Raw genomic sequence first — 25686 nt, 5'->3', positions numbered from 1 at the left:
GCTGGCCCTCCTCGCCCTAGCCCAGAGGGAGGTCCCAAAGAGAGGGAGGGACGGAGGACGGATGAAGAGTAGGAGGGAAGGAGGGATGGAGGAGGGATGAAGAGAAGAGGGGAAGGAGGGTGGAGGAGGGATGAAGGCGGGCGAGAGGCAGATGCGCTGCCTATCCTCGCTCCCCGTTTTCCCTGGCTCTGTCTCGCCCGGTGCCCGCCCTCCCGCCCGTCCCCTCGGGCAAGGAGCCAGGCCCGGAGCACCCCCAGACATTTCTCTCTCTCTCCCCAGGCCAGGGCTGGGGAATTCCTCGCCCCGTCTGGCAGGACGGACAAACACCCTTGGGGGACCCCCGGGGTCTCCCGGCATCACCGGCCTCGGGTTCCGCTGCGGTTGCCGTCGGGCAGAAGCTGCGGCCCGGGTCCCCGCTCCCTCCTCGGACTAATAAAGTCAAACCGTAGATCATCGTTGTTTTCCCGCACACCCGGGACCTCCCGGTCCTCGGGGCTCGGTCCTTGGTCCTCGGGGCGCTCCCCCCGAGGCGTGGCCCCGGGCGGGGGAAAGCCGGGGGGGTGACACCGAGGGACGGGGTCCTGCGACACGGGAGCCGCAGTAACCGGGCCGCCCGACGGCGCAGGGAGCGGCAAAGGCCTCGCTCCCGGGGGGTGGGAAGGGTGAGACCCCCTCGCTCCCCGCCCCGTCCGCCTCCCGCCGCCGTCCCGCTGCGCCCACCGTCGGGAGCCGTCGGGAGCCGTCGGGTCCCCGCGGGAGCGGGTGGCGCGTTCCCGTCTCTGCGCTCTGACGCGCGCTCCCGTGGCGGCGGGCGCGCCCCCGCCGCTATAACTGGCGTGCATGGAGTCGGGGCCGGCGCAGAGGAGCGGGCGGGTGATGGGAGACGCCGCTCCGGCGGGATAGAGGGGCGGAGACGGGGGCACCCCCGGGGCCCGGCCCGCCCGGGGCTCGCCGCGGGCCCGCACCGATGCTAGTGCACAGCTACCCGGGCATGGTGAGTGCGGGACGGGGCGGGACGGGACAGTGTGGACCGGGCTGGGCTGGGCTGGACTGGGCCGGGGGATCGGGGCCGGTGGGGTCCGCTCCCGCCTCACCGCCGTTGTCTCCGCCACCGCAGGACCGCGCCGAGGGGCTGCCCGGGGCACCGGCCGGGGCACGCCTGCCGCAGCTGCCCGCTCTCAACCAGGCTCCCTACGGCTCGGCCCCGCCACTTTGCCACACGCCCGCCGCCGACTTCCAGCCGCCCTATTTCCCCCCGCCGTACCCGCAGCCGCCGCTGCCCTACCCGCAGGGCCAGGAGCCCGGTTACCCGCACCTGGGGGACCCGTACGCGGCGCTGAGCCCCCTGCACCAGCACCAGCAGCCCGCTTGGCCCCCGCAGCGCGGCCGGCAAGACGACGCAGGGCTGCTCTCACAAACCCACCGGGCCCTGGGGCTCGACCCCCGCCGCGAATACCCCGCCGTGCCCCGCCTGCTCCACGGGCTGCCCGACGGCGGACACGGCCTCGCTGACGGCCCGCTGGGCCTCCACGGGCTCGGACACCACGGCATCGAGGACATCCAGGTACCGGGGAACGGAGGGAGTGTGGTCGGGGGATGCGGGCGCGGTGCTGTGGGGACCGAACCCACCACCATCTGCGCGCCCCGAGAGGGGGGTCTCGGTCTGGATGGGACGGGCCCCGAGGTGTCCGTAGTCCCGGGCACAGAGGTATGGGCCCCGGGCACCCGTTACCCAGGCTTGTCCGTGCTCGAATGATCCCTCCCGGACGGAGGGCTGCGAGGGGACGGGACCCCGGCCTCTCCGACCCCACGCGCCGAGTGGCCGGTGCCCGTAGGTACGGAGAGCTGCACTGGCTGACGGCTCTTGCTTCCATGCTTTCAGGCCGTGGACGACGGCGGGATGAACCTGCTCGATCAGTCCGTGATCAAGAAAGGTAAGAGTGCGGCGGCCCCGCGGAACGCGGCACCGGGCCGGGCTCCTCGCTCTGTTCCTGCCCTCGGGGCTCCCCCCTCGTCGCGTTTCCCCCAGCGATAGCCTTTCCTCCCGTCGGTACGAGCTTGCTGCTGTCCCCGATGAGGCTCAAACGAAAGCGGCGGGTCCCGGCGGGACAATGCTTCCTTCCGTCCCCAACCCGCCGAGGTCCCTCGGGCTGTACCGAGGCAGCTGCTCCCTTCCGGTACCGGGAACAGAGGGGCCCGGATAGGCGAACCCGGCTATCGGGAAGCTTCGGGGGCCCACCCCACCGGCGGCGTCGGACGATTTGCGTGGGAAGCCCCGGGCGATGCCCCGGAGGATGCTCCAACGGGGCTCGGCGCCAAATCCCGGTGCTCCCGGTCCCAGTGGCAGAGGCTGGAGCCCGGGCCTCGCACAGCACCGCATCGCCTTAGGCGCGGAACGTGCTGGGCCACGACGAGCGAGCCCGTTCGGCAGGGCTCGTACAGGGGGGAAGAATGCGTTTAACGGGAGTGAGGCGGCGGCACAGCCCTAGGAACCGGTGCTGTCCGTCACGGCGGCCGGGAGCATCCTGCATCCCACCTCGGCTCGGACCCAGCCTCGACAGCAACCTGGTCCCGCGCGGCCCCCGCCTGTCCTGATTTACTGCCAGTTCTATTCCCACCTCGCTACTAACCATCCCCTCCGTTTCCAGACAAAGCCCCGCCGTTAAATCTCTCCACTCAGTGAAATATTTTTGTAATAAAAACTTCACCAGGGCATTGCCGAGACCTGGGGCACGGGGGCAGGGGACGGGGCCGTAATTCGTACCCCAAATTCAAGCGCTGCCCTGGCTTCTCCCTGCGGTGCTGGACCAAACCCGTGTCGGTGGCAGGAGGGGTTAAATCTACTCCGGGGTTCGAAGATTTAAACGAAACCACAGCCGCCCTTGTGGGCTCCTCACCGGATTACCGGGGACCGGCTTGGTGCCCCCAGACTGGTGGCGTAGGGGGTTCCTGGGGAAAGCCTGGAGCCCCCAACAGGGCTGGCTCAGGGCGGCCCTCGGCCGGACAAAACGCTGCTGAAACCGGGAGGGTTTAGGTTGCAGCGAGCTCCGGTCCCGTCCCGCCGCGGCTCAGGGGTCGCTTCCCCTGGTCCACCCGCAGCCGAACTCCCGGCAACCGCTCAGCCTCGGTAACTAGGGGAAAACACCCCGATCGTTGAAGTTCTTCCCCCGCCGACACCGGCGGTGGTTACACGGAGGGGAGAGGCGTTCACGGCGCTTCACATCCTCCTTTTTTTCTATGGAAATCGGGATTCCAAGAACACGGTTTCATTACACGCGGCGTTTCAGTGGAGCATTAATGACCGTAATTATTTCAGCTTTAATTAGAACACACGAGAGGAGGCTCATTAAGGATCCTTGGTGAGAAAAGGCTGCAACAAGCTGCGGGGCGCGTTGGGCAGGAGGGTTAGTTGATGCCCGTGGGTGCCAGCCGCGCTCGGGCTTCTCTATCCAACGCAACGGAAAAAAAATATCTGGAAGTTTGGTTGAAGTTGCAGTGCATTTGGGGGGTTTGGGAGGTGTGTTTTGTTTTTCCCTTCCCCCTTCCACCCCTCCTCCCCAAACGCGCCAATACTCAGAAACCTTCGTCTCCCGTTGCGGGGATTTTGTTGTAGTTTAGGGCCACATTTGTGCCCATTTTTATTTTATACTTTTGTTTTTTTTGGATAAAAATAAAGACAGGAAATAACCCAGGTGAAAAGCGGGGCTTATGGTGCGAGTCTACAGTCCCTGTCCTTTCGGATATTTCTCTCTCCACTCTGATTCTCTCGGTTTATTTTCTTTTGTCCCGCTGTGTTTGGGATAAAGATATAAAGAATATTTTGGGGATTAAGGGCAGTTTCGGGGGCGATGCACTGCTAGTGTCGCCGGCTCTGCACCGACTTTGCTGGAGCAGCCGAGGAATCGATGAATCCAAAGCGAAGTGAATTTGGTTTAGACGAAGAAGCCAAGAGAAGGATGTTCTTGTAGCGGTGGCTGCACCGGGGGGCGCAGCCTGCAGGGGGGCCCGGGCAGAACTCCGGCGTGGTCCCAGTCCCGGTTCGCCGGGATTTCGATGACCGCACTCCCCCTGCAAGATATGCCACAAAACGGGAGAATTCGTCTCAAAAAGAAACGATGGGGAATTCTGGAAGCTGTAGTCGGGGTGGAGGATCCCAGATTCCGCCGCAGCCCGGGCAGCGGCCAGGCACCCTGGGCACCGGGACGGGTCCCGGGCAGTAGCGGGCAAGCGCCGGGTCCGCGAATAGCCGGAGCTTTCCTCCGCGTCGGGGGAAGAGCTGCGAGCAGGAGCAAACACCATTGCCCTCTGCCCGAATTGAGTGAATTAATAACTTTGCAGTTTATTTAATTTAGCTAATGTGTAAAACGGCTCCGGTTTTACCCCGCTCCGGCTGCGTTGAGCTGACTCCCGGAGCCTCAACGAGGGCGAGAACTGAGCCCAGGGCCGGGCTGAATTACACCCCAGGATAAAAACCATTACAATATCAGAGATTTTATCAGATTCGAGCGGTTCACAGGCGCAGGGGGCGAGGAGGAGTGCGGTGGGCAGCGCGTTTCTGCCTGGGGGGTAACGAGGGGAAACGGCAAAAATCGCAGTGTTGTCCCAAATTGCGCCGAGCTCGCACGTACCCCACCGGGGTTGATTAATCCTAGAATTCCTGATGCTGTGGCCCTCGGACAGGAACTTGAGCTCAGTCTATACGCGTGAAAACAGACAAATCTCTCCTTAATTAGCTGCTGAGATACCGTTGTCCTGCTTCGACAAAATATTAATTACCTGTCCCGACTCCCCACAGCCAGCGCTTAACTCCTCTAGTCGCAGGCGATTTAATTTAGGGACCTCCAGTTAAAACCAGCACTAACTTGGAGGATAGGGGCTAGCCCCCATGGTGGGGAGCTGTCATTGTAAATGTCCTCTCGCCACGAACCGGCTTCGCAGCGGGAAGCGGCTGCCCGGAGCCCGCAGCCGCTGCGGCAGCTTTCCTGGCTTCGTGTCCGCTCCTCACCCCTTTCCTTCCATGGACTTCAGGGGGTTTAGCAGCTCCTGTCGTTAGGGAAGATTTGGGGGGAAATCTGGAGGGTGCAGGGTCTTGGTACACTCCGGTTGGGGTGCGTTTTCCGAGCCCCTTTTGTTAGAGGTGGCCTCGAATTTAGCCAGAGGTAGAGGGAGCAGAGAACGAGGAGATTGGGAAAGGAGAAGGGGAATACCGGCAGAGGAACACGGCAATATCGGGAGAGAAAGGGACTATCAGGAGAGAAGAGGGGCTGTCGCCTCAGCGAGGACTCAGCAGGGACACTATTGGGATTTCCGTCCCTAAGCTCCGTCTCGGGGAGCCGGGGGAAGCTGTATCCAGCTTGGGGAAGGGAACGGCACGGCAGAGCAGGCCTGAAAACAGGCGGTAAAAAAAAACAACAACAATTTCCACAGTAATTCTCTTGACTGGCTCCCATTCGTTATTCCCGAAGGCTGGAGGCGTTGGGATGAGGGGAAAGCCGGGGCCGGGATGGGTCCAGTTTGGCTGTGACGTGGTGGAGGGGAGAGCTTGGGTTGCGCTGAAATCTGGGAATAGCTCTGAAAAATAGGGGGTCAGCTCCCCAGGACCAGCATGACAAATAGGGGATGCATTTGGTTTGGGAATTAAATGGATAAAATCTCGGTTAGGGCAGCAGAGCTCTGTGAATCTCTTCCGTGCACACATTCGTTCCCTCTCCCTCTTTTTCAAAGGTATTTCAGAAATTTCTGTGTCTTCTCTTTCTTTCTTTCTTTCTTTCTTTTTCTTTCTTTTTTTTTTTTTTTTTTTTTTTAAGTTTGGAGGTGGTTGGTTTTATTTGTTTGGCTGGTTTGGTCTTATTATTGTTATTATTATTACTGTTTTCCCCACCCAAACATTTATACAATGCCTGGAAGACCTTCGACTTGAAATGAGCAAAATTAACTCTGAAAAAGTTTAGTCCAAGGCTCTGCTTGCTTGAAGCTGCAGCAGCTACTGAAGGCTTCTGCTCTGTTCACCTGCTGCTTGGGCTGTAGATGCTAGAGACAGTGACACGAAGCCTCTGGACCCTGAGCAAGCCCCAGTCACCATGCAGGACTAGGAGAGGACGATGTTCTGCTTATGAAACCAAGCGTAGCACTCAGTAGCTAAAAATCCTGCAGCCTGGTCATAAAATAAGGAGAGGTTTTATTGCTTTGACGTCTGTTCAGGCTCAGTGGAAAGCTCCTGATGGAGCCTTTTTATTGCAAAGAAAGACACAAATCTCTCTCCCTGGAGCCTGGGGACATGTTGGGTGTAGGAGCAGCCCCAGGTCCTGCTGGAGGTGGGTTGGGGTGAGCCGTGGGGGCCCTGTGAGCCTCAGAGGCCTGCGCACCCTGCTTGCGGGCAAGTGTTTTGGCTGCAGTGTTTTACAACCTGGAGTAAAGGTGGAGCAGGGTGCAGCTCATGCTGGCACCCAGGAGTGCATGGCTCATGGGTGCTGTGTGTGGCTGGTGAGGACAAAACTCACCTAGCTTGGTGCTGAGGCAGCAGGATTTGGCCACTGCACTCTCCCTGCTGTTTGGGACCTGGTTAAACCTTCATCCCAGGCTTTTAGACTGCTGAGGAGTGATGGCGTGAAGGCTTCTGCTCAGGAATGTGGACCTGTTTGGCTGGCTGCTGGACAGACAGACAGATGGAAAGCTGTGCCTCGGAGTGCTCTGAGCCCACAGTTAGGAATATTGCAAGAAGTCACTGTCACTACTAAAGAATGCAGCAGAGGAGGGCGATTAAGACCAAGATCCTCAGATTCACCGCATGTGGGTTCCAGGTTTTGAAGGAGAATCTCCCCACCAGCTCCACGTGTGGAGCTGCTGGTGGCACTGAGGTGCTGGCATGGTGGGAGTGGTGCCATTTCTCCTTTATTTCAGCACAGAGAGGAGCTGAGCCGTAAGAAATGCTGCATGAGGCCAGATGTGGATGAAAAAAAAAAAAAAAAAGGAAAAAAAAATTAGAAATCCTGAAAGAATGGTAGATTAGATAAACTTCATTTCCTGTGATGAGCAAGGTAATAAATGAGGTCAGCCCATAAAACACCTGGGGCTGTGAAGAGACCTCTTTTATAAGAGTGTCCAGGGCTGTGGGTGGAGGAGCTTGGGCTCCAGCCAGGTGCAGGGTGCTGAGCTGGGCTGGCAGAGCCCTCCTGGCTCTCTGCGGCTTCATCTGCTGCGGCAGTTTGCCTGAGTGGGAAAAGGGGCTCACCTGGGACAAGCTGGGTCTTGACTGGAGGCTTTGCTGCCTTGGTGCTGCTCACAAAGGCTTTAAAGTTCAGACAAGCCCTCGCAGACACCAGGAGATACCAGCGCTCAGCCAAACCCGGTCCCACCTCCCGGTGCAGCCGCTTCTCCCTCGCGCACACAGGCGTGCGCGGCAGGAACACCTACCGATCACGCAGCAGGACTTGAAAGAAAGTTTTTGCTCTGAACTGCATCCAGATCACCATTCCTCCATCAAAATTATATTTTTAATGTCCCATAATTGCACCAGGCTAAACCCAGGTGTGTGTTCATGCGAGATAACACACGCGGGTACCGGTGAAGGCGCTGGGCTTTGTCTCAACCTCCCTGCTGCCTCCCAGGCATGTGTTATCTCCAAGTTTCATGCACCTTGTCATGACTTACTGTTTAATTAGATGTTTTTAAATGAATTTCCCCCCCCCCCACCTTTGTTAGAAGCAAAGAGCAGCTCTTAAAGGGTAGGTTCAGAAAAGCCAGCTTGGGTTGCTTTTATAGCGTGTGGCTTCTGAGTCAAGCCAACAACTTATTCAGAGAATGGTTTGGGTTGGAAGGGACCTTAAAGATCATTCAACCCCCATCATGGGCAGGGACATCTTCCACTAGCCCAGGTTGCTCCAGGCCTCATCCAACCAGGCCTTGAACACCTCCATGGAGGGGGCAGCCACAACCTCCCTGTGCAACCTGTTCCAGTGTCTCACCACCCTCACTGTAAAGAATTTCTTCCTAACCTCCAGTCTCAATCTGCCCTCCTCAATCTTCAATCCATTCCCTCTTGTGCTCTACCACAATGAGCCCTTGTAAAAAAAAAAACCCAGAACTTCAGGAAGTGGATCCCAGGTGAGGCTCCTCCATGGGCACTGTGAACACACTGGGCTGGCTCTGGAGAAACTCTTTCTCCATTTCTGGGGCTGTGAGAGATTTTTGCAGCTTGGTGCTTAGCTGCTGCAGAACCTGCTGGTGGGGCAGGCAGGGTTGCAACCACCCATGCTGTGCAGTAGAGCAGAGGCAAATGTAGACCATTCCTCCCTGTATAGCAATATTCCAAGATATGTGATTTCAGAGAAAACTGTTTGCAATCTGTCTTAAATTATTTGAAGAGCCTAAATGAGGTTCTCTGAAGTTCTAGACTAGCACCTAAACCACTAAACCATCCCACCCTTTCCTGTGTGATCCTAGGGAATTACTCACTCCTGGTGTCCTTCCATTTGTTTGTTTATTTTAATTCTTCATGCAGGAACTAATTAGTAAATGTGGATATAATGCATGGAGCTGCTGCTTGCTCAGATTTCATCTCCATGCCCAGTTCTGCCACGTCTGGGTATCACCTTTGCTTTGGAGAGAAGTTAAGTGTTGTGGCTTGGTGGAAAGGAGTAGGGAAGCACAAAGGAGTAAAGAAGGAGTTGCTAGAAAGCTGCCCTTTGCAATTAAACCCCCCAGAGCACAGTGTGGCTGCAGCTCAGGAGCTTGGGGTTCTAGAGCAGGGCAAGGGGAGCTGTGAGCAGGTTCATCTCTGCAGCCTAAAAAGCCATGGCAGCTTCTGTGGTGCGTGCTTGGGATTCCAGCCAGGCTGAGTCTCCCCACCCTCTATCTCAGGCATTTATCTGGCATCAGTCACCCAAGTGCTGAGGCGCCAGGGAGCGAGGGATTGGGTCAGGCCCTATTCCCTCCGGACTGGTCAGACAGGTCCCAGGGAGCAAGCGGGGTCCCGAGTGAGGTGGTTGTGAGGGGATGAAAAGTCTCCAGGGTTCCCTGGGAGCCCAAAGATGGGCCCATGTGCTTGGGAAAGGAGGGCTGGTGGAGTGGGAGCAGAGGATCTGAGCAAGGGTATTCAGGGTGGGTTCAAGCACAAGATCCAGGTTCAGCAGAGATGAGGAGAGTCATTGAGGAAATAGCAGCAGAAGGTTTTGTAGATGCTGCAAACGTCGTGCCATGGTCACCCCCAAACTCCCGTGCAGCCAGCCAGCCTCTCCCCATGCTATTGCTGGGGTTGGTTGGGGTTTTACCCAGACCTGGACACTGCTCCTTCCCTGTGGCTCCTCCCTGGCATCGTGGTGGGTCCTAGAGAGGTTTCCCAGTGTGCGTCCTGGCTGGGGCAGAGTGCTGTCCAGGCTCAACTCATCTGCTTTGCTGGACATCCTGCCAATGTACAGGAGAGAAAATCCAGGGTGCCTTCTGAGTAAGGAGAAGCAGGAGCATTTTGTCTGTGACAGTGGACAAGCGGTACCTCTCCCAAGGCGATCCCTGAGTCTCCGATCGAATCCCTCCGGCACGCTTCTCACTCAGATCAGCAGCAAGTTCTGCAGGAAAAGAAGTATTTTTCCTGTTATTATTCCTGCCTAATCTTTGCTGAAGGGTCTTTTGCCCTTCAATAACCTAAACAACATTTTAACAAATTGATAGCAACGCTGCCGTGGCTTAGGCAGGATCCGGCGCCGCTCGCACGAGACACTGCAGCTTTGTTCTCCCTTTTCAGATTATGTAGATCCAAAGCTGCACAAATTCAGGCTCTTCTATAGGGAATAGAGGGGAAAAACCTCTCAAGCATGTTACTGGAAAATGGATTATACTGTTTAAACACATAAAGATCCCGTAGACTGGTTGCCAAAATGTAATGGGAGTTTGTGCTGCTAAATGAATAAACCTGTGATGGTTTCTGCTACAGGGCACTCGTGGCTGAGCTGGGATGGGGGTGACATCAGATGAGGAACTTTCCTTGTTGTCAGCATGGAGCAGAGCAGGCTTCCAGTCCCTTTGGCTTAAATTCCTGGGTTCTCCCATTTCAGTTTCTTGCCTTCACCCACACCTGGGTGCTTTGTGCTGGGGAACACAAAATTCTAACCCAAGCACAGGCAGAGCTGCAAAGGTCCAGCCAGAGCAGGCAGGAACTGAACTGAGTGTTAACTAGTTGTTATTTTTCTGAGGTAGGTATGAAGGAGCTTAGCTGCAGAGCCAGAAAACATTCATTTTGAATCAGGAGGAGTGAAATAATCTGAATGACCTCATTAAACTGACCTCTCAGATGAAGTCACAGGGGTATGAGTGAGGAGGGGCCAGGGCTGTGCCATGTCAGAGCAGCTCTTCCAGAAAGCAGCAAATCCCATGAGTAGTAAAGACCTGCAAATACACTTTGGTGTTCAAAAGCAGGATCCAAATCCTTCTCCATTCATGTCCTGTGAAGGTTTGAGCACTTGGGGTTCACCTGGTAGAGGAAAATTTGAATGTCTTTGTCTCTGGAGTCATTCAAACCCCACCTGGATGCCATCCTGTGCAACCTGCTCTGGGTGAACCTGCTCGGGCAGGGGGTGGGAGGTTTGGACTAGGAGATCTCCACAGGTGCCTTCCATCCCTTCTCATCCTGTGATTCCACAGGTGTCTTCCATCCCCTGTCATCCTGTGATTCTATTCATCAATATTTGCTGCTTTCCAGTGGGGTATCACTGAGGTTGCTGCTCAGGCTGCTGCATCAGAGGCTTCCAGACAGCCCAACCCAATCCATCAAATGAAGCACAGCAGGGACATGTTTGGGAGCTCACCAGAAAAAAAAACCACCTGTGAGCAGCTTCCAAAAAACTTCACAAATATTTGAGCAAGCAGCACATTTGAGGCCAAATCCTAAATAGGAAAGCATTAGTTGAAATTATTAGTTGCAAACCACTTACTAATCCTCTTCCCAGCTGGGAAGGAGCACAAGGTGTGCTCACGAAGGTCTGAGTAAATTTTGTTGTTACACTGATTGGCCATTCCTGCCAGGACGGAGCATTTCACTGAGCATCTCCTTAACTGAGATGTTGTAACCACCAGTCTGGGGGAGGCTGAACCTTCCTGCCCCACCAATTCAACTTGAAGCTCCCCAGGAGACACCTGCAGTGACACACGGCCAGTACTGGGTGAAACAGAGGCACAGGAGGAGAAATGCAAGGGCTATCAGCTGGCACCTTCCCATTTAGTTCCTAACATAATGTATTGATTTGCATGGGAGACAAAATGTTAAGCACAGGAGCTTTGCATAGGCATGGGACTGCTCCTGATTAGCTTTCTCATGGGAATGGTTTGAGGCTGCCCGAGTTGTATCCCTGCTCCCTCTTCTCTTCCAAGTGTCCGAGATCCATTTACCTATCAGGACTCAGCAATCTGGAAAGCACAGAGATAAAAAAAAAACCCACCCCAACCTAAAACAACAAAACCCCCAAGATTCTTTCCATCCTTCCATTTGAAAAGGCCTTGGAGCTGATTTCCTAGAGAGGCTTTGACACAGGGCTTCGGTTCAGGTTGTGCATTCGAGATAAAGAAAATACCTGTGTAATCCCCTCGGGGGAGAAAGGATAATTACAGACTGTGGGGTTGAAATATAGCTGATGGCACTGACCTCCTTCCCCGGACCATCAATAAATACCTCTCTGCTGAAACACCAGGAAATGGAAGCAGCTGAACTCTGCTGCACCTCCCCAGCAAAAAAAAAAAAAAAGCTTTTAAAGGGATGGTTGGAGCAGTTGCCTCTGGCTCACACCCACATGCAGATCCTCCTTTGTGTATCTCCATCTTATAATTTACATCAGAGACATTCAAACCAAGGTTAGATGAGTTCACTGAAAGCTCTTCCTGAAAGACAGCAGTGATCCCTTTCCTTTCTGGAGCACTTTCATCAGGGGCTACTCACCAACCTCCACCAGACAGAGCTTCCCTACCTCTGCCTAACCCTAGCCACAGGATACCTCCCCAATTACTGCAGGAACAAACTGGAGAGGGGGGCTCAGGGCTGTCCCCACTCTTCCTGCAATTCTCTGGAAACCAAACCTTAGCAGCTGCAGCAAGGAGCAGCCAGAAGAGATTTGTGTAGCACAGGTGTCCCCTTGCAGGGCAGCACAGCTTGGGCCTCTGCAGACTTCTTTGGGACTGCCCTGAACCTACAGCATTGCCCAGTGTGGTTGAGCTGGCCAGTGCATGGCCCTGGAGAGGAACCAGGATCTGGGATGCTTTTAGGGTGGCTGGAGACAGCACTGTGCCTGAAGATGAGTGATTCTTTGTCCCAGGTAGCCCTTAAGAGGATTGACTTTAAAATGCAATCTAAGCTGTAGCACATTCCCACTTCTGAAAGGGATGTTGCAACAAAAGCTCTGATACCCAGGGATTCCACGTTGCTGAGGAGAAGGATTTACCTGTAATGCATCTAAGGAGAGAAGAAAACAGACTTGTAAGACAGGCAGCAATTTGCATCTTCCCTCTGGACTTGTTTTTTCCCCATCTCGTAGCATCCCAAGCTCCAGCTGGAAATGGAACTGCACAAATTCCACCACAATAAGCAAGTCAGTGCTGAAGTACCACAAATTTTCCTGCTTACAGATCCTTTTGCAAGCAGGCAGCACATTTCTCATATGGAAAGGAGCCACTCCTTCACCTTTTTGTAGGTAAAGTCTCTTTTGCTTTCAACCCCAAAGGCGCTGGGGTGCTGTCAGCCCCTGAGCCTGGGCATGGTGGTCCAGCAGCAACCCACACACAGAGGCTGAGCTGCAGATCCACCTTTTGCATTGAGTATTTACATCTGAAAGTGGTGGGTTTCAGGAATCAGAGTGGTAATTTCAGGCACAAATGTTTGGGAACACAAACAAGGAGTGCAGGAGCTCATGGATGGATCATCATCACCCTGGACCATGCAGGAAAAGGGATTTGAGGCAGAAGAGGGAGAATGAGGCAGCAGAGCAGATGAGTGAGGGTAGTTCTGTTCTGAAGCTCAATGGGGAATGGCAGGACATCCTCCAAAGCTTTCTAGCTCCCCAGGTAAAAGCCTTTGAAGAATGAGCTTCTTTTGCTGCTTCATTGTACCTGGAAGGTAAAAGCCAAGAGATCCTCCTCTGCAAATCAGAACAAGTGTCAGAAACGTTATGCTTTGTCCTGGGACACCTGGAAGACACAAGGCTCCTTGCTCTGCTCACCACAGTCACAATGGAGTGGTCAGTGGTCCTTCTGTCCCTGCTGTCTGGTGTCTTCTGAGAAGCCCTCACAGAAACAAGGTTGTGGCATCCCATCACACCTCCAGCAATGCTGGATGTCAGGACCTCATGTCCATGGGGATCACCTTTCCACACCTGCATCATCACACCCCATGCTTAGGCACTAGACCAACCCCTTCTGGCTACATTTCCCGCCCAGGGATTTCTCACCTGGAGAAATCTTTCATCCAGGGATCACTTGGTGAGTTTTAATTGGACATCCCAGCATCCCTCCCAGGTAGATATTATCATCTCCATTTTATTGATGGAGACAGTCAAGCCCAAACTGGGGACGTGACCTGCCTGGTGTTGTAAAACAATTCCCCAGCAAAGCAGGGAGCCAGCTGCAGCCAGCCCAGCCCACTGGCTCCTAGCTGCCCCCAGGCTGCTGGGGACACAACCACACACAGGCAGGGTGCTCTCCAGCTCAGGAGAGCCAAGGGATGAAGCCCTTGGTGTTCTCAGAACCCAGGATCTGGCTGCAAATCACTCACTTTGGATCAAGGATTTTCAAGTCACAGCAAAAGGAGTCATGTGAGTTTCATTGTCTGACAGCTACACCTGAGGGATGGTTAAAAGCCAAACTGGAGCTGACTCAGCACAGAAAAAAACATCTCTGATGGGAGAGCACAACCCTTGGGGGTTCAAAGGGAAGACAAAGCCACAGGTACCTGCTGCACAGCACCAGAGCAGGAGACTTGTGCTGGAGCTGCTGTTACCAAAGCACCTCTGAAATACGTTGGGTATTGCCCCTGGCACCTGCCTAGCAGCATCAAAGCAGGCAGCAAGATGCTGAGCTCTGTGGAGATGTTTCCTGTGATGTTAAGCAGCTGAAGTGAGGAGAGTTTCCCTTCCCAGGTTCAGCAAGACACCATACACATGGTACTGAGCACTGCCACTCTCAGCAGCTAGCTCCAAGTGCAAGGAGAGCACCACGAGACAAGAGGCTGCGGTGACAAATGTTACACAAGCATTGAGAAGAAAGCCTGGAGTGACAAAAATACAGACCAGGCTTGGTCAGCCTTTCAGACACCAGTCAGCCTCTCACTCCCCAGATCCACTTCTGTCTTTGCCTTGAGGATCCTCATCAGAAGCCACCAGGAAAGAGTGGGGCCAGCTGCAGCACTCAGCTTTTGGGAACAGCTTTTCCCCACCTCACCCTGCATTCACCCATCCATCCCACAGCCTGCAGAGCTCACAAAGGCCAATCAGGAAATAACAAGGAAAAAATAATAATGATAAGAGCAGATAGGAAATCTGGACACTAGAGGAAAAGACTTCACATTCCCCAGGAGTTTTCTGAGTGGCTGCTGAAAGCCTTCTTCCTCTTCTTGTCCTTTCTTTGGCTGAATCAGCCCAGAGAGAACCCCCCAGAAGGATTGGAGTTTGTGTCCTGCCCTTATAGCTTGCTGGGAGGGACTGACCCAGCTGATCCTTGTCCCACTCATCAGGAAGGGCTGGAGGGAAGAGGCCAAGCACCTGGGCACAGGGTGATTTGGGCACAGTGGTTTGGGCACCACCATCTAACCCTTCCCCTTGGCCCATGCACTGTGCCAGCCTGTCACTGTAGGAATGAGCATCTCTGGGGGGGTGTTGCTGCTGAAACCCCTCCTGAGTGGGCACTGAGCCTGCCCAAGCCCCTGGCATGGATATGAGCAGGGTGAGTGCCAGCTCACTGAGAGAAAGGAATAGCTGCCATATGAGGAAATGCTGAGAGAGCTGGGTTTGTTCAGCCTTGAGAAGAGAAGGTTTAGAGAGGACCTTATCACCATGAACATGAAGGGTGGCTACCAGGAGGATCACCTCCAGGAGGGTGGAGACTCCGTTTTAACAAGGAGTCCCATGGAAAAGACAAGATGTGATGGGGACAAATCACTGCTGGGGAGATTCCCATTGGACTGCAGAACATTTTTCCTCATGGGAACAGTCAGAGATTGGAATCATCTCCCAAGGGAGGCAGTGGAGTCCCCCACGATGGACAGTTTTAAGGCTCAGCTTGACAGGCTGTTGTGCCAGCTCATTTCAACTCCTCTATCACCTAGAAAGGTTGGACCAGATGGTCCTTGGGGTCCTTTCCAGCCTGGCATTCTGGGATTCTGGGATTCTTTGATGTCTTGTCCCCATGCTAAGGACTTGTGTCTCCTGTGGCTGAAACCAGGAAACCTCAGCACAGGTGACCAGAGCAGTGCCATCAATGTGGCATCTCCATTCCCAAGGGCACCGTGTGGGGCTCAGCTTGGTGCCTTGCCTGGCTGCTCCTACACTTGGGCACCAAGTGCCTCCCACTCACGCTGTGCCTGTTGGGCACCTCCCCATCGAAGCCCCATCTCTGCTGGGTGTTCTGTCCCTCTGCCCGTGGCTCGGCCAAGCCCTTGGCACGGGGCTGTGCGCGGCAGCAGGTGGCGATGCCCAGCGGGGCCAGGCGCCTGCATGCACCCAGCTTGGTCTGGAAGGGTCGGGGCGCCCCCGGGGTGTTGGGCTGGCACCGTGCCCACCCGCAAAGGCTCTGATGCTTCCTTCTTGTCTGCAGGCTGGCTCAGGTGCTCCGATCACCTGCTGCTTGCGGGAACAGGAAAGCAGCAGCTGAAGATCGAGGGGGACTTTTGGTTTACTCAGATGACAAGAGACAATTTTGGTTCCCCCAAAGCCAAGGAAACAAAGCTGTCAGGCTTTAATGGTAGCTTGTCTCCCTCCTGCAGCATGTTTATGGGCAAACAAGCTGCAGATCAGACCAGGCAAACAGCAGCAGGTGAGGCCAAATCACAATAATTAATAATTGATGGCAAATGTGGCTGTGTTTATTGTTGTTGTGTGGAGGCAACCTTGTCTGCTCCAGCACCCCAGAGACAGCTCAGTCCCCAGCGCTGCTGCTAACCCCTGCGTGATGCTGGGCCAGCTGCCTGCTATCTCCTCCCTCTGCACCCTGTGCCTGGCTGCTGAGGGTGCCAGCTCCCCATGGTACAGGTGGCCTTATCCCACTTGCATGTGCCAAATGTGATGGGGCTCTGACTTCAGCTGAGGCTTCAAGGCAGAAGAGCAATGCCAACGTTCATGCCCAAGATGGGTGCCCAGCGCCTCACGGTTTGCTTGTGGGAGGGAGCAGGGTGACCTGGATGCTCTGGGCTGCCACCTTGGCAGTGGCAGGCTCTGGGTTACAGCTTAGAAAGGGATTTGATTCTGACAGTAGGATCATTCCTAACAACGCCAGTCTGTGTTTCAAAGGTGTTGTGGTGTCTCCATGCTGTGCATCAGCACCCATCTGAGCCTTCCCTCCACCCTGCCCTGCACCTCCCGCACGCTGCCCGTGGGGCTGCTCTCGAACACACCCCAGCTGGGTCACATCCATCTCCAGCCTGGTTTGCCACAGGCTCCACACTGGTGCCAGCTGGGTTTGCCTCCTCCCCAGTGCCATGGCCTGTGTGTGTTGAGGGACAACTCCACGATTCCATCAGTCTCCCCTGCATGGCTGCTCGGTCCCTCGTGTGTGCGCAGGTCCCCAGCCACGCATGCGGCTGGAGCAGGCCCCTGCATGACTTCAGGCATGCACAAAATCCGTGTGAGTTATGCAGAGCTCTTCCTGGATCTGCAACTGCAAGCAACACCTGCTCTCTAGGGGGGGGCCTGGTTTGGGGGTGGCCAGAACTCCCACAGCTGCCTGCCTGGCCCTGGAGTCACACACGCCCCGGCAGCGGCAGGCGGGGGATTTGTAATGCATGCTCTGACTTCTTGTTTTAAGGGTGTCTCCTAGAGACAAACATAACCTGTTCTGGGACTGTGGAAGAAAGCTTTGAAGTTGCTGCTTCCTGGAAATAGCTCTGGTTTCCTACACCTCATGGTGATCTTCCCAATGTTTCTTCTTCCCTGCCCAACCCCTCCACCAACCACAGTCATGGCAAATGCCAGCACCGCAGCAACTCCAGCAGGGCACCAGCTCATCCTGCCCCTCAGCCCCCTGACTCTGCACCAGTTCCATGCTGAGAGAAAACCTCCTGCTCCTCAGCTCCTTTCCATTCATCTTTTGGTCTTCAAACATCAGCCATTTTTATGGAGCATGCTGGGGTTGTTCTTTATTGCCACACTCACAAGTTCTTGGGCTCTTTGTACAAAATGCTGATTGCAAGCAGCCTCTAATAGGTCCAACCCGTAGGCCCTCCCCAGTTGTTGGGGCTTCAGTTTCATTTTGGGGATGTTTATTTCCTTTTAGAAACCCTGGTATGCATTGCTGCTTACTTGCAGGAACCCTCTGAATGCTCATGGGGAGGTCATTACTGTGGGACCACAAAGAATCCCAGGGCTAAATCCATCTGGAGTGGAGGCATTTGCAGCCCTCTTTGGATTCTTTCAAACCCTGTTTTTTTTTCCTTCCAAGTCAAATGAGTCATTACTTTCAAAGTATAAAAGCCAAAGAGATTTGGCACAGGTGTCAGCCACAGTTTGAACCCCTAAACCATTACTGCGCCTGAGAAGGTTTCTCACTGGCATGACACTGGGAAAACCTCTGCCCACTTCACCCTGGGAGTGATGCCACGGGCATGATGTGCTGCTGCAGTCCCCACTGTCCATCCAGCCTCCTGGGTTAGCTGACTTTTGCCCATTAAGTAAAAGGAAGCCTGGATTATTTGGGTTTGGTCTTCTCAAGCTTCCTTTAAGACAGGGATGATGAAAGTTTAGGGCTAATCCCAAAACTGAGGTCAAGAAGACTCTTCCCAGTGGTTCCTGTGGGCACATAGTGGCAGACACAATCCTTGGCCACCCCAACAGCTCCTGGGTTTTACACAGGGCTTGATGGTCAGGGCTCAGCCCTGTTGGTCCTGTCCCATGGGATGCAGCCATGCAGCTGGGATGAAGTTGTGATCTTGTCCTTGGAGCCAGGCAAGGAACACCCCCTGGGTTAGCACAAGCCCATGCTTCACCCTGCAAGCCCACCCAGCCTCCATGGAGGGCCCAGAGGAGACAGGAAGGGGAAACTGGTCCCAAATCCAGGCAGTAAATGACTGCAGACAGTCCTTAGCCTTCCAGGAGACCAGCCCAAAGCCTTTACTTCCAATCCAACAGAGCTGGGAGGAACGGGGACACAGGTGAGAGCAGAGCCCAGGCCTCTTCCATCTTTTTGGTCTTTCTATAGTTTGGTTTCCTCAGCCCATTTCTCTTCTTTATTGAGCAAAATAAGGAACGAAGTGAACCACCCCAGCACAGGTGGCAGTGAGGGGGGTGCTGAGGGCTAGAAAGCTGCCAGGAGGGTCACCAAGCAGCTTCCCTGGCTCTGGAGTGTCTCAGCCATGGTCTCCTCTCTCCCTTCCTTGTCTCCCAGTGCCCATCCCCTCGAAGGCCAATGGCACCACCATTTCCAGCCTGGCAATGAACAAGGACAGCCTGATCGGAGGGGTGACGAATCCCAACGAGGTCTTCTGCTCCGTGCCTGGCCGCCTCTCCCTGCTCAGCTCCACCTCCAAGTACAAGGTGACCGTGGGGGAGGTGCAGAGAAGGCTCTCACCCCCCGAGTGTCTCAACGCTTCCCTCCTTGGTGGAGTCCTCCGCAGGTAAGCTGCTCCAGAGAGCCCTGGGACAGCCCTGGGACAGCCCTGGGACAGCCCTGGGACAAAGGGCTGCAGCCAAGCAAGCCTCGTGTCCACCAAGTCCTCCAGGTCCTACCTGTGAGGCTGATGTGTGGTGTATTGGGAAAGAACATTTTTGTTGCCTTTTGTTCTTCCCTTCCAAACCTAAAAGCTTAAAGTGGGATTAGCCATCGTTGTTTCGACTTTCATTACATTATCTTTTTTTATCACTTTCAGTTTTTCCTCTCCTCGTTTTCTCTTTTCAGAGCAAAATCCAAAAATGGAGGTCGGTGTCTAAGGGAAAGGTTAGAGAAAATTGGACTAAACCTGCCTGCGGGAAGGCGCAAAGCTGCCAACGTCACCCTGCTGACCTCCCTGGTGGAAGGTAAGGGTCACTCTCCCCTCCTGTGGAGGAGAGGGGTCCTGAAACTTCCATGTCCTTCATCTGCAGCTTTCCACAAAGGAGAGCACTCCAAGCACAGTGATCACCGTGGCCTGGGCCTGGGAACATCCCCATGGTGATCACCCCCACGCACAGCTTCTGCAACTCAGACATTTCTCTTGGACCACTCCTAGCCTGTGAGGAAAAGGCATCCACAGCCTGGTGGGGCTGTGAGCTGCCTTCAGGCTGTGTGCATGTCACTGATCATTGCCATGAAGTAGTTCTGATAACACCAAGGCAGGGTCGCAGAAACCAAAAAAAAAAAACAAACAAAAAGCCTGAATAAAGCTGCCAAGAATTTTGCAGCTCTTCTGTGGCACCGTGTGCCAGTGGAGGACACAGAGGATCATAGAACCCTTCAGGCTGGAAAAGACCTTTGAGATGATTGGGTCCAACCATTAACCCAACACTAGCAAGTCACCTGCTAAACCATGACCCTCAGAACCACATCTCCAAGGCTTTTCAACACCTCCAGGGATGGGGACTGCCCTGGGCAGACTGGGCCAAGGCTTGGAGAGCTTCAAGGGGGAGAAATTTTTCCTAATATCCAACCTAAACCTCTCCTGGTGCAACCTGAGGCCATTTCCTCTCATCCTATTGCTTGTTCCCTGGGAGAAGAGACCAACCTCTACCTGGCTTCAGCCTCCTTTCAGGGAGCTGGAGAGAGCCAAAAGGTCTCCTCTCAGCCTCCTTTTCTCCAGGTTGAACACCCCCAGTTCCCTGAGCTGCTACTCCCCAGCCCTGTTCTCCAGACCCTTCCCCAGCTTCATTGTCCTTCTCTGGACCTGCTCAAGCCCCTCAGTGTCCTTCTTGGAGTGAGGGGCACAAAACTGAACCCAGTATTCAAGGTGTAGGAGGACAATCAGCTCCCTGGTCCTGCTGGTAACACCATTGCCATTAGCCTTCATGGCCACCTGGGCACACGTCTCAGGTGCTGCTGACCATGCCACCCCTGTGCAGCACTGACTGTTCTCTCAGGTTCCCATCACCACACTCAGGTCTTGTCTCATGCAAGGAGGAGATGTTCCAAGCCCTGTTTTCAGACAAGGGAGCCATGGAGAAGATGCCACCCAGCTCTGACGTCTGGCAGGTGGAGGTCCAGTTTGTAGCAGCTGCCCTTGGGAGTGTGGGGTTAAGGGTTGAGGCATGGAGAAGGTGCTGAGGGCAGCACAGCCTCAGCAGGCAGCACCCTGCCCCGGGTGTATTTGCTCCCCTCCCACTTTCTGCACCGTGGAAATGAGGATGTCACCACCACATCCCAGGAGAGAAAGACCTGGGACACAACATGATGACAGCCCCCAACTGCCTGGGAGCTGTGGAATCCATTGTGTCTGCGCCCAGCCTGCTGGAGGCAGCTGCCTGCAGTTCCTGAATAGAAAATCATCTCCATTGTTGGCAGCAAATTAAATGAGCCGCTTCATTAGGCCGAGGTTGTCACTGAGGGCAGTTGGTTGGTGCTGAATGAAAGGCTGATTTCCATCAGGAGAAAAGAAAGAGAAGAGTGAAAGGAAGGAAGAAAGGTCTCTTTCCATTTCAGGTGCCTGCTGATGTTTTGGTTACTCCTTACCAGCTCCTAGTAAACAAAGGAGTGGTGCCATGTGTGCCTGATGGTATCACCTCCTCCTGCACAGAGTGTTCTGGTGCTGGGAGATGTTGCACCAGGGGAAGGTGCTATTGCCTGGTCATCACTCAGCATGCAGACACTGGCTTCTGCCCCAGGCACCTCCTTTCTTGGGCATGTGCTGTCTTGATTTAATTTCTTTTCTCCCCTCTGCCTTGCCAATGCCTGCTCATTTGAAAACCCCACTGATAGGCTTTATCTTACACTGACCCACAGCCATTCCTGCAGAACTGGGGGGGCTTAGTCTGGAGGAGGCTGAGGAGAGACCTCCTTGCTCTCTGCAACTCTCTTAAAGGAGCTTGGAGCCAGGTGGGGGGCAGTCTCTTCTCCCAAGCAACAAACGATAGAACAAGAGGAAATGGCCTCAAGTTCCATCAGGGGAAGTTTAGGTTGGAGATTAGGAAAAAATTCTCTACTGCAAGAGTGGGCAGACGTTGGAACCGGCTGCCCAGGGAGGTGGGGGAGTCCCCATCCCTGGAGGTGTTCAAGAAATGTGTAGACAGGACATGGTTTAGTGGCCATAATGGTGTCAGGTTGATGGTTGGACTGGATGATCTTGGAGGTTCTTTTCCAACCTTAATGATTCCATGATTCTCTTCTGTAGATGAGGAGAACAGGAACCCAGGGAGCACTACGGGGGCTATGGGTAGAAAGGCAGCTTCCCTTGGGAGCCCTTGCCATGCACACCCAGCACTTGCTCTCTCCTGGGCACCTGCTGTGTGGGAGTAGCTGCAGCCTGGACCCAGAGAAGCAGCAGGGCTCTCTTTCAACTCCAGAAACATCTCTGAGCTCTCAGAAAGTTGTGTGCATCCAGCCAGGCTCCTGTGGCCCCTCTCCTGCCTGGCCTCTTATCCCTCCAGCCTCTTCTCCCTTGGGCCCTGACTTGCTGTGGCTTCAACACCACATTCAACAGCTGGACCCCTTGTCCCCTCCTCTGAAACCTCTCTAAAGCAGCATCCAAACTGTCTTCAAAGCACTCAGCTGTGTGGACACCCACACAGCACTCCTGGAGGAAAGAAATCCTGGCTGCAGCCTCAGCTCTCACCATGAGGTCACACAGCTCATTTAGTGTCAGCAACTATTAATTTCTGGGTGGGTTTTGGGTTTGGTTTTTTTTTTTTTTTTTTAAACACACAAACAACTGCAGTTCTGACTCTCTAGCTTTACCTTGTTTGCTCTTTCTTTGGAGGAGGAGATGAAGTGGAAATTGTTGGTGTTCTATGGGAAGCACAGACACTTCTCCCCCTAAGACAGCTTCACAGACAGAGCTGCAGGAGTGGGCAGCCTGTGGTGGGATCTAGGTTAATGCTATCAGGATGGATGGCCTCATACATAGGAGCAGCAGGGGGTGGGGAGTCAAATTAGCTCTGCCTGCCCAGCCAGGATTTCGGGTGCTGGGCATGATCAATTGCCATCAGCTCGGATTATTTCCACAGGGACGCCTGGAGATGGATCAATTCCATCAATGGGTGGGCAGGGCCATGGGGTGATGGATATGCTGCCTGCACAGCCAGCCCGAGGGCCCCTGCTCTCTGCAGGGGGATGCAGCCCCCTTCCTTCTGCCTGGTTCCCACAGCCCATTTTGTCCAGCAGCCACAGGGCTAAGGTCACTTTTTCACCCTCCAGCCCCTGTTTAAATCTCAATCTGGAAAGGCCAGGCAGGAAATTTTGGAAGAAGTAGGGAGAGAAAGATGCAGTGAATGAGAAGCACCCCTGCTGTTCTTCCTTTTGGAGGAGCAGCCCAGAGAAGAGCCCTTCATCCCACTCCAGCTTCAGCACCTTCTCAATGCTGATTTATCATAGAATCATAGAATTATGGAATCTTAGAATCATGGAATCATGGAGTAATGGAATCATAGAATCACAGAAACATAGAATCATGTAATCACAGAATGATAGAATCACAGAATCTTAGAATCACGGAATTATGGAATCATGGAGTAATGGAATCACAGAATCATAGAATCACAGAATCATAGAATTACAGAATGATAGAACCACAGAATCATAGAATATCAGAATCATAGAATTACAGAATGGTAGAATCACAGAATGATAGAATGGTAGAATCACAGAATCATAGAATTACAGAATGGTAAAATCACAGAATGATAGAATGGTAGAATCACAGAATCATGGAATCACAGAATCATAGAATTACAGAATGGTAGAATCACAGAATCATAGAATATCAGAATCATAGAATTACAGAATGGTAGAATCACAGAATGATAGAATCACAGAATGATAGAATGGTAGAATCACAGAATCATGGAATCACAGAATCATAGAATTACAGAATGGTAGAATCACAGAATGATAGAATCACAGAATCACGGAACCATAGAATCACAGAATGCCAGGTTGGAAGGGACCTCAAGGATCATCTGGCCCAACCTTTTTAGGTAATAATGTAAAAGCTAGCAAAGAAAAGAACCAGTTTCTGTTTAGACTTGCCAAGGGTTCACTGGACCCATGTAGATTGATTGTCTGACAGCTAAAGATAAGAAACTCAGAGTGATGTCTCTGCATCAGCCCAAGAGCAGAAGGCAGAGAGAACTCTTGGGTGAGAGCTGTGAAAGTGCTGCAGTCCCAGCAGAAACGGGACACCTCAGGGAGATGGCTGAAGGTGCCAGAGAAGGTGTTCCCCTGACACAGCTTGTTCTTCTGTCCTGCTCCTAGGAGAAGCTGTTCACCTGGCTCGGGACTTTGGGTACGTGTGTGAAACGGAATTCCCGGCCAAGGCGGCGGCGGAGTACCTGTGCCGACAGCATTCCGACCCTACGGAGCTCCACACCAGGAAAAACATGCTGCTGGCTACCAAGTGAGTAGGAGATGGACACATGCCACAATTGTGCTACATGCCCACAGTCTGGAAGGGCAGCATTAGCCTCAGAATCACAGAATGCTTTGGGTTGGAAGGGACCTTTAAAGCTCCTCCAGTCCAGCCCCGCTGCAGCCAGCAGGGACACCTGCAACGAGAGCAGGCTGCTCAGAGCCCCAAACAACCTGACCTGGAATGGTTCCAGGGATGGGACATCTCCCACCTCTCTGGGCAACTTGATCAAGGGTTTCACCACCCTCAGCATATAAAATGTCTTCCTTCTCTCTAGTCTAAACCTCCCTCATTTAGTTTCAAACCATCGCCCCTTGTCCTGTCACAATAGGCCCTGCACAGAATTCTGACCCCAGCTTTCTGATCAGCCCCTTTAAGGCCTGAAGCTTGCTCTCCTGTAGGGAAGGGATGGTTTTGTAGGCTGCATGCAGGGGGTTGGACTAGATGACCTCTGGAGGTCCCTTCTAACCCAGACCATTCTTCTCTTCCCCTCCTCTTTTCCTCTTCTCTTTCTCTTTTCTCCTCTTCTCTTCTCTTCTCTTCTCTTCTCTTCTCTTCTCTTCTCTTCTCTTCTCTTCTCTTCTCTTCTCTTCTCTTCTCTTCTCTTCTCTTCTCCTCTCTTCTCTTCTCTTCTCTTCTCTTCTCTTCTCTTCTCTTCTCTTCTCCTCTCTTCTCCTCTCTTCTCCTCTCTTCTCCTCTCTTCTCTTCTCTTCTCTTCTCTTCTCTTCTCTTCTCTTCTCTTCTCTTCTCTTCTCTTCTCCTCTCTTCTCTTCTCCTCTCTTCTCTTCTCCTCTCTTCTCTTCTCTTCTCTTCTCTTCTCTTCTCTTCTCTTCTCTTCTCTTCTCTTCTCTTCTCTTCTCTTCTCTTCTCTCTTCTCTTCTCCTCTCTTCTCTTCTCCTTTTCTCTCCTCTCCTCTCCTTTCTCTTCTTCTCCTCTTCTCTTCTCTTCTCTTCTCTTCTCTTCTCTTCTCTTCTCTTCTCTTCTCTTCTCTTCTCTTCTCTTCTCTTCTCTTCTCTTCTCTTCTCTTCTCTTCTCTCTCTTCTCTTCTCTTCTCTTCTCTTCTCTTCTCTTCTCTCTTCTCTCCCCTCCTCTCCTCTTCTTTCCATTCCATTCCATTCCATTCCATTCCATTCCATTCCATTCCATTCCATTCCATTCCATTCCATTCCATTCCACTGGTGTGCAGCGAGGTGGAGAGTTAGCACAGCTGCAAGGGTTTGCTCCTACACAGGGCAACTTCACCCAGCCCCAAGAGAACCTCCCTTGACCTACTGGCCACAGTCTTAATGCCATACCACACTTAACATCCTTGCAGCTCCCCAAGAGCATTCCTGGTAACTCCATCCTCTCTCTTTCAGGCAAATTTGTAAAGAGTTTGCAGACTTGATAGCCCAGGACCGCTCGCCGCTGGGGAACAGCCGCCCCTCACTCATCTTAGAGCCCGGAGTGCAGAGCTGTTTGACTCATTTCAGCTTGATAACCCACGGCTTTGGGGGCCCAGCCATCTGTGCAGCACTCACAGCCTTCCAGAACTACCTGGTCGAGTCCCTTAAGGGGCTGGATAAAATGTTCATGAACAGCACAGGGAACGGGCACACGGCTGGAGACTCCAAAGCATCAGAGAAAGAAGTGAAGCATCGGAAATAATGCCCTGGCCCCCTCCCTCTCCCCACTGGGAGCTCTCCCTGGTTGCACTGGAGGGGGTTAAGATGATCCAGTGCACTGTTTTCTGAACTGCTACAGTTTGAACTTGGGAGGGAACTCACCAAGAGAACAAAGAAAAAGACGAAAGACAGAAGATTTAAAGAATTTAAGAAGCAAACAACGCTAATGGTGCAGGGAGAGTGAGGAAATCAGCCAGGTCGATGGCTTTGGGGCTTTGCCTTTTGGTTTTGTTTTGTTTTAAATCATGGAAGCAGGAAGCCAAGTCATGTGCAATTTTATTTTGTTTTGTTTTTCAAAGACCCATTAGTGAAACC

At 53.5% G+C, this 25686-nt stretch overlaps 1 protein-coding gene across 1 annotated transcript; it reads left to right on the top strand.

Moving 5' to 3' along the window:
* Nucleotides 1-967: 967 nt before the first annotated feature.
* On the top strand, nucleotides 968-25354 carry TFAP2E (transcription factor AP-2 epsilon). Its single transcript, XM_054395305.1, has 7 exons — nucleotides 968-994; nucleotides 1118-1564; nucleotides 1883-1934; nucleotides 18565-18793; nucleotides 19075-19193; nucleotides 23554-23695; nucleotides 25066-25354. Exons 1-7 carry the CDS (start codon nucleotides 968-970, stop codon nucleotides 25352-25354), a joined length of 1305 nt encoding a protein of 434 aa, XP_054251280.1.
* Nucleotides 25355-25686: the final 332 nt, after the last annotated feature.

This window comes from Indicator indicator, chromosome 33 (assembly GCF_027791375.1).
Source record: "Indicator indicator isolate 239-I01 chromosome 33, UM_Iind_1.1, whole genome shotgun sequence".
NCBI lineage: Eukaryota > Metazoa > Chordata > Aves > Piciformes > Indicatoridae > Indicator > Indicator indicator.
The sequence above is the reverse complement of the archived record's forward strand: the minus strand, read 5'-3'. Positions and strand labels throughout refer to the sequence as shown.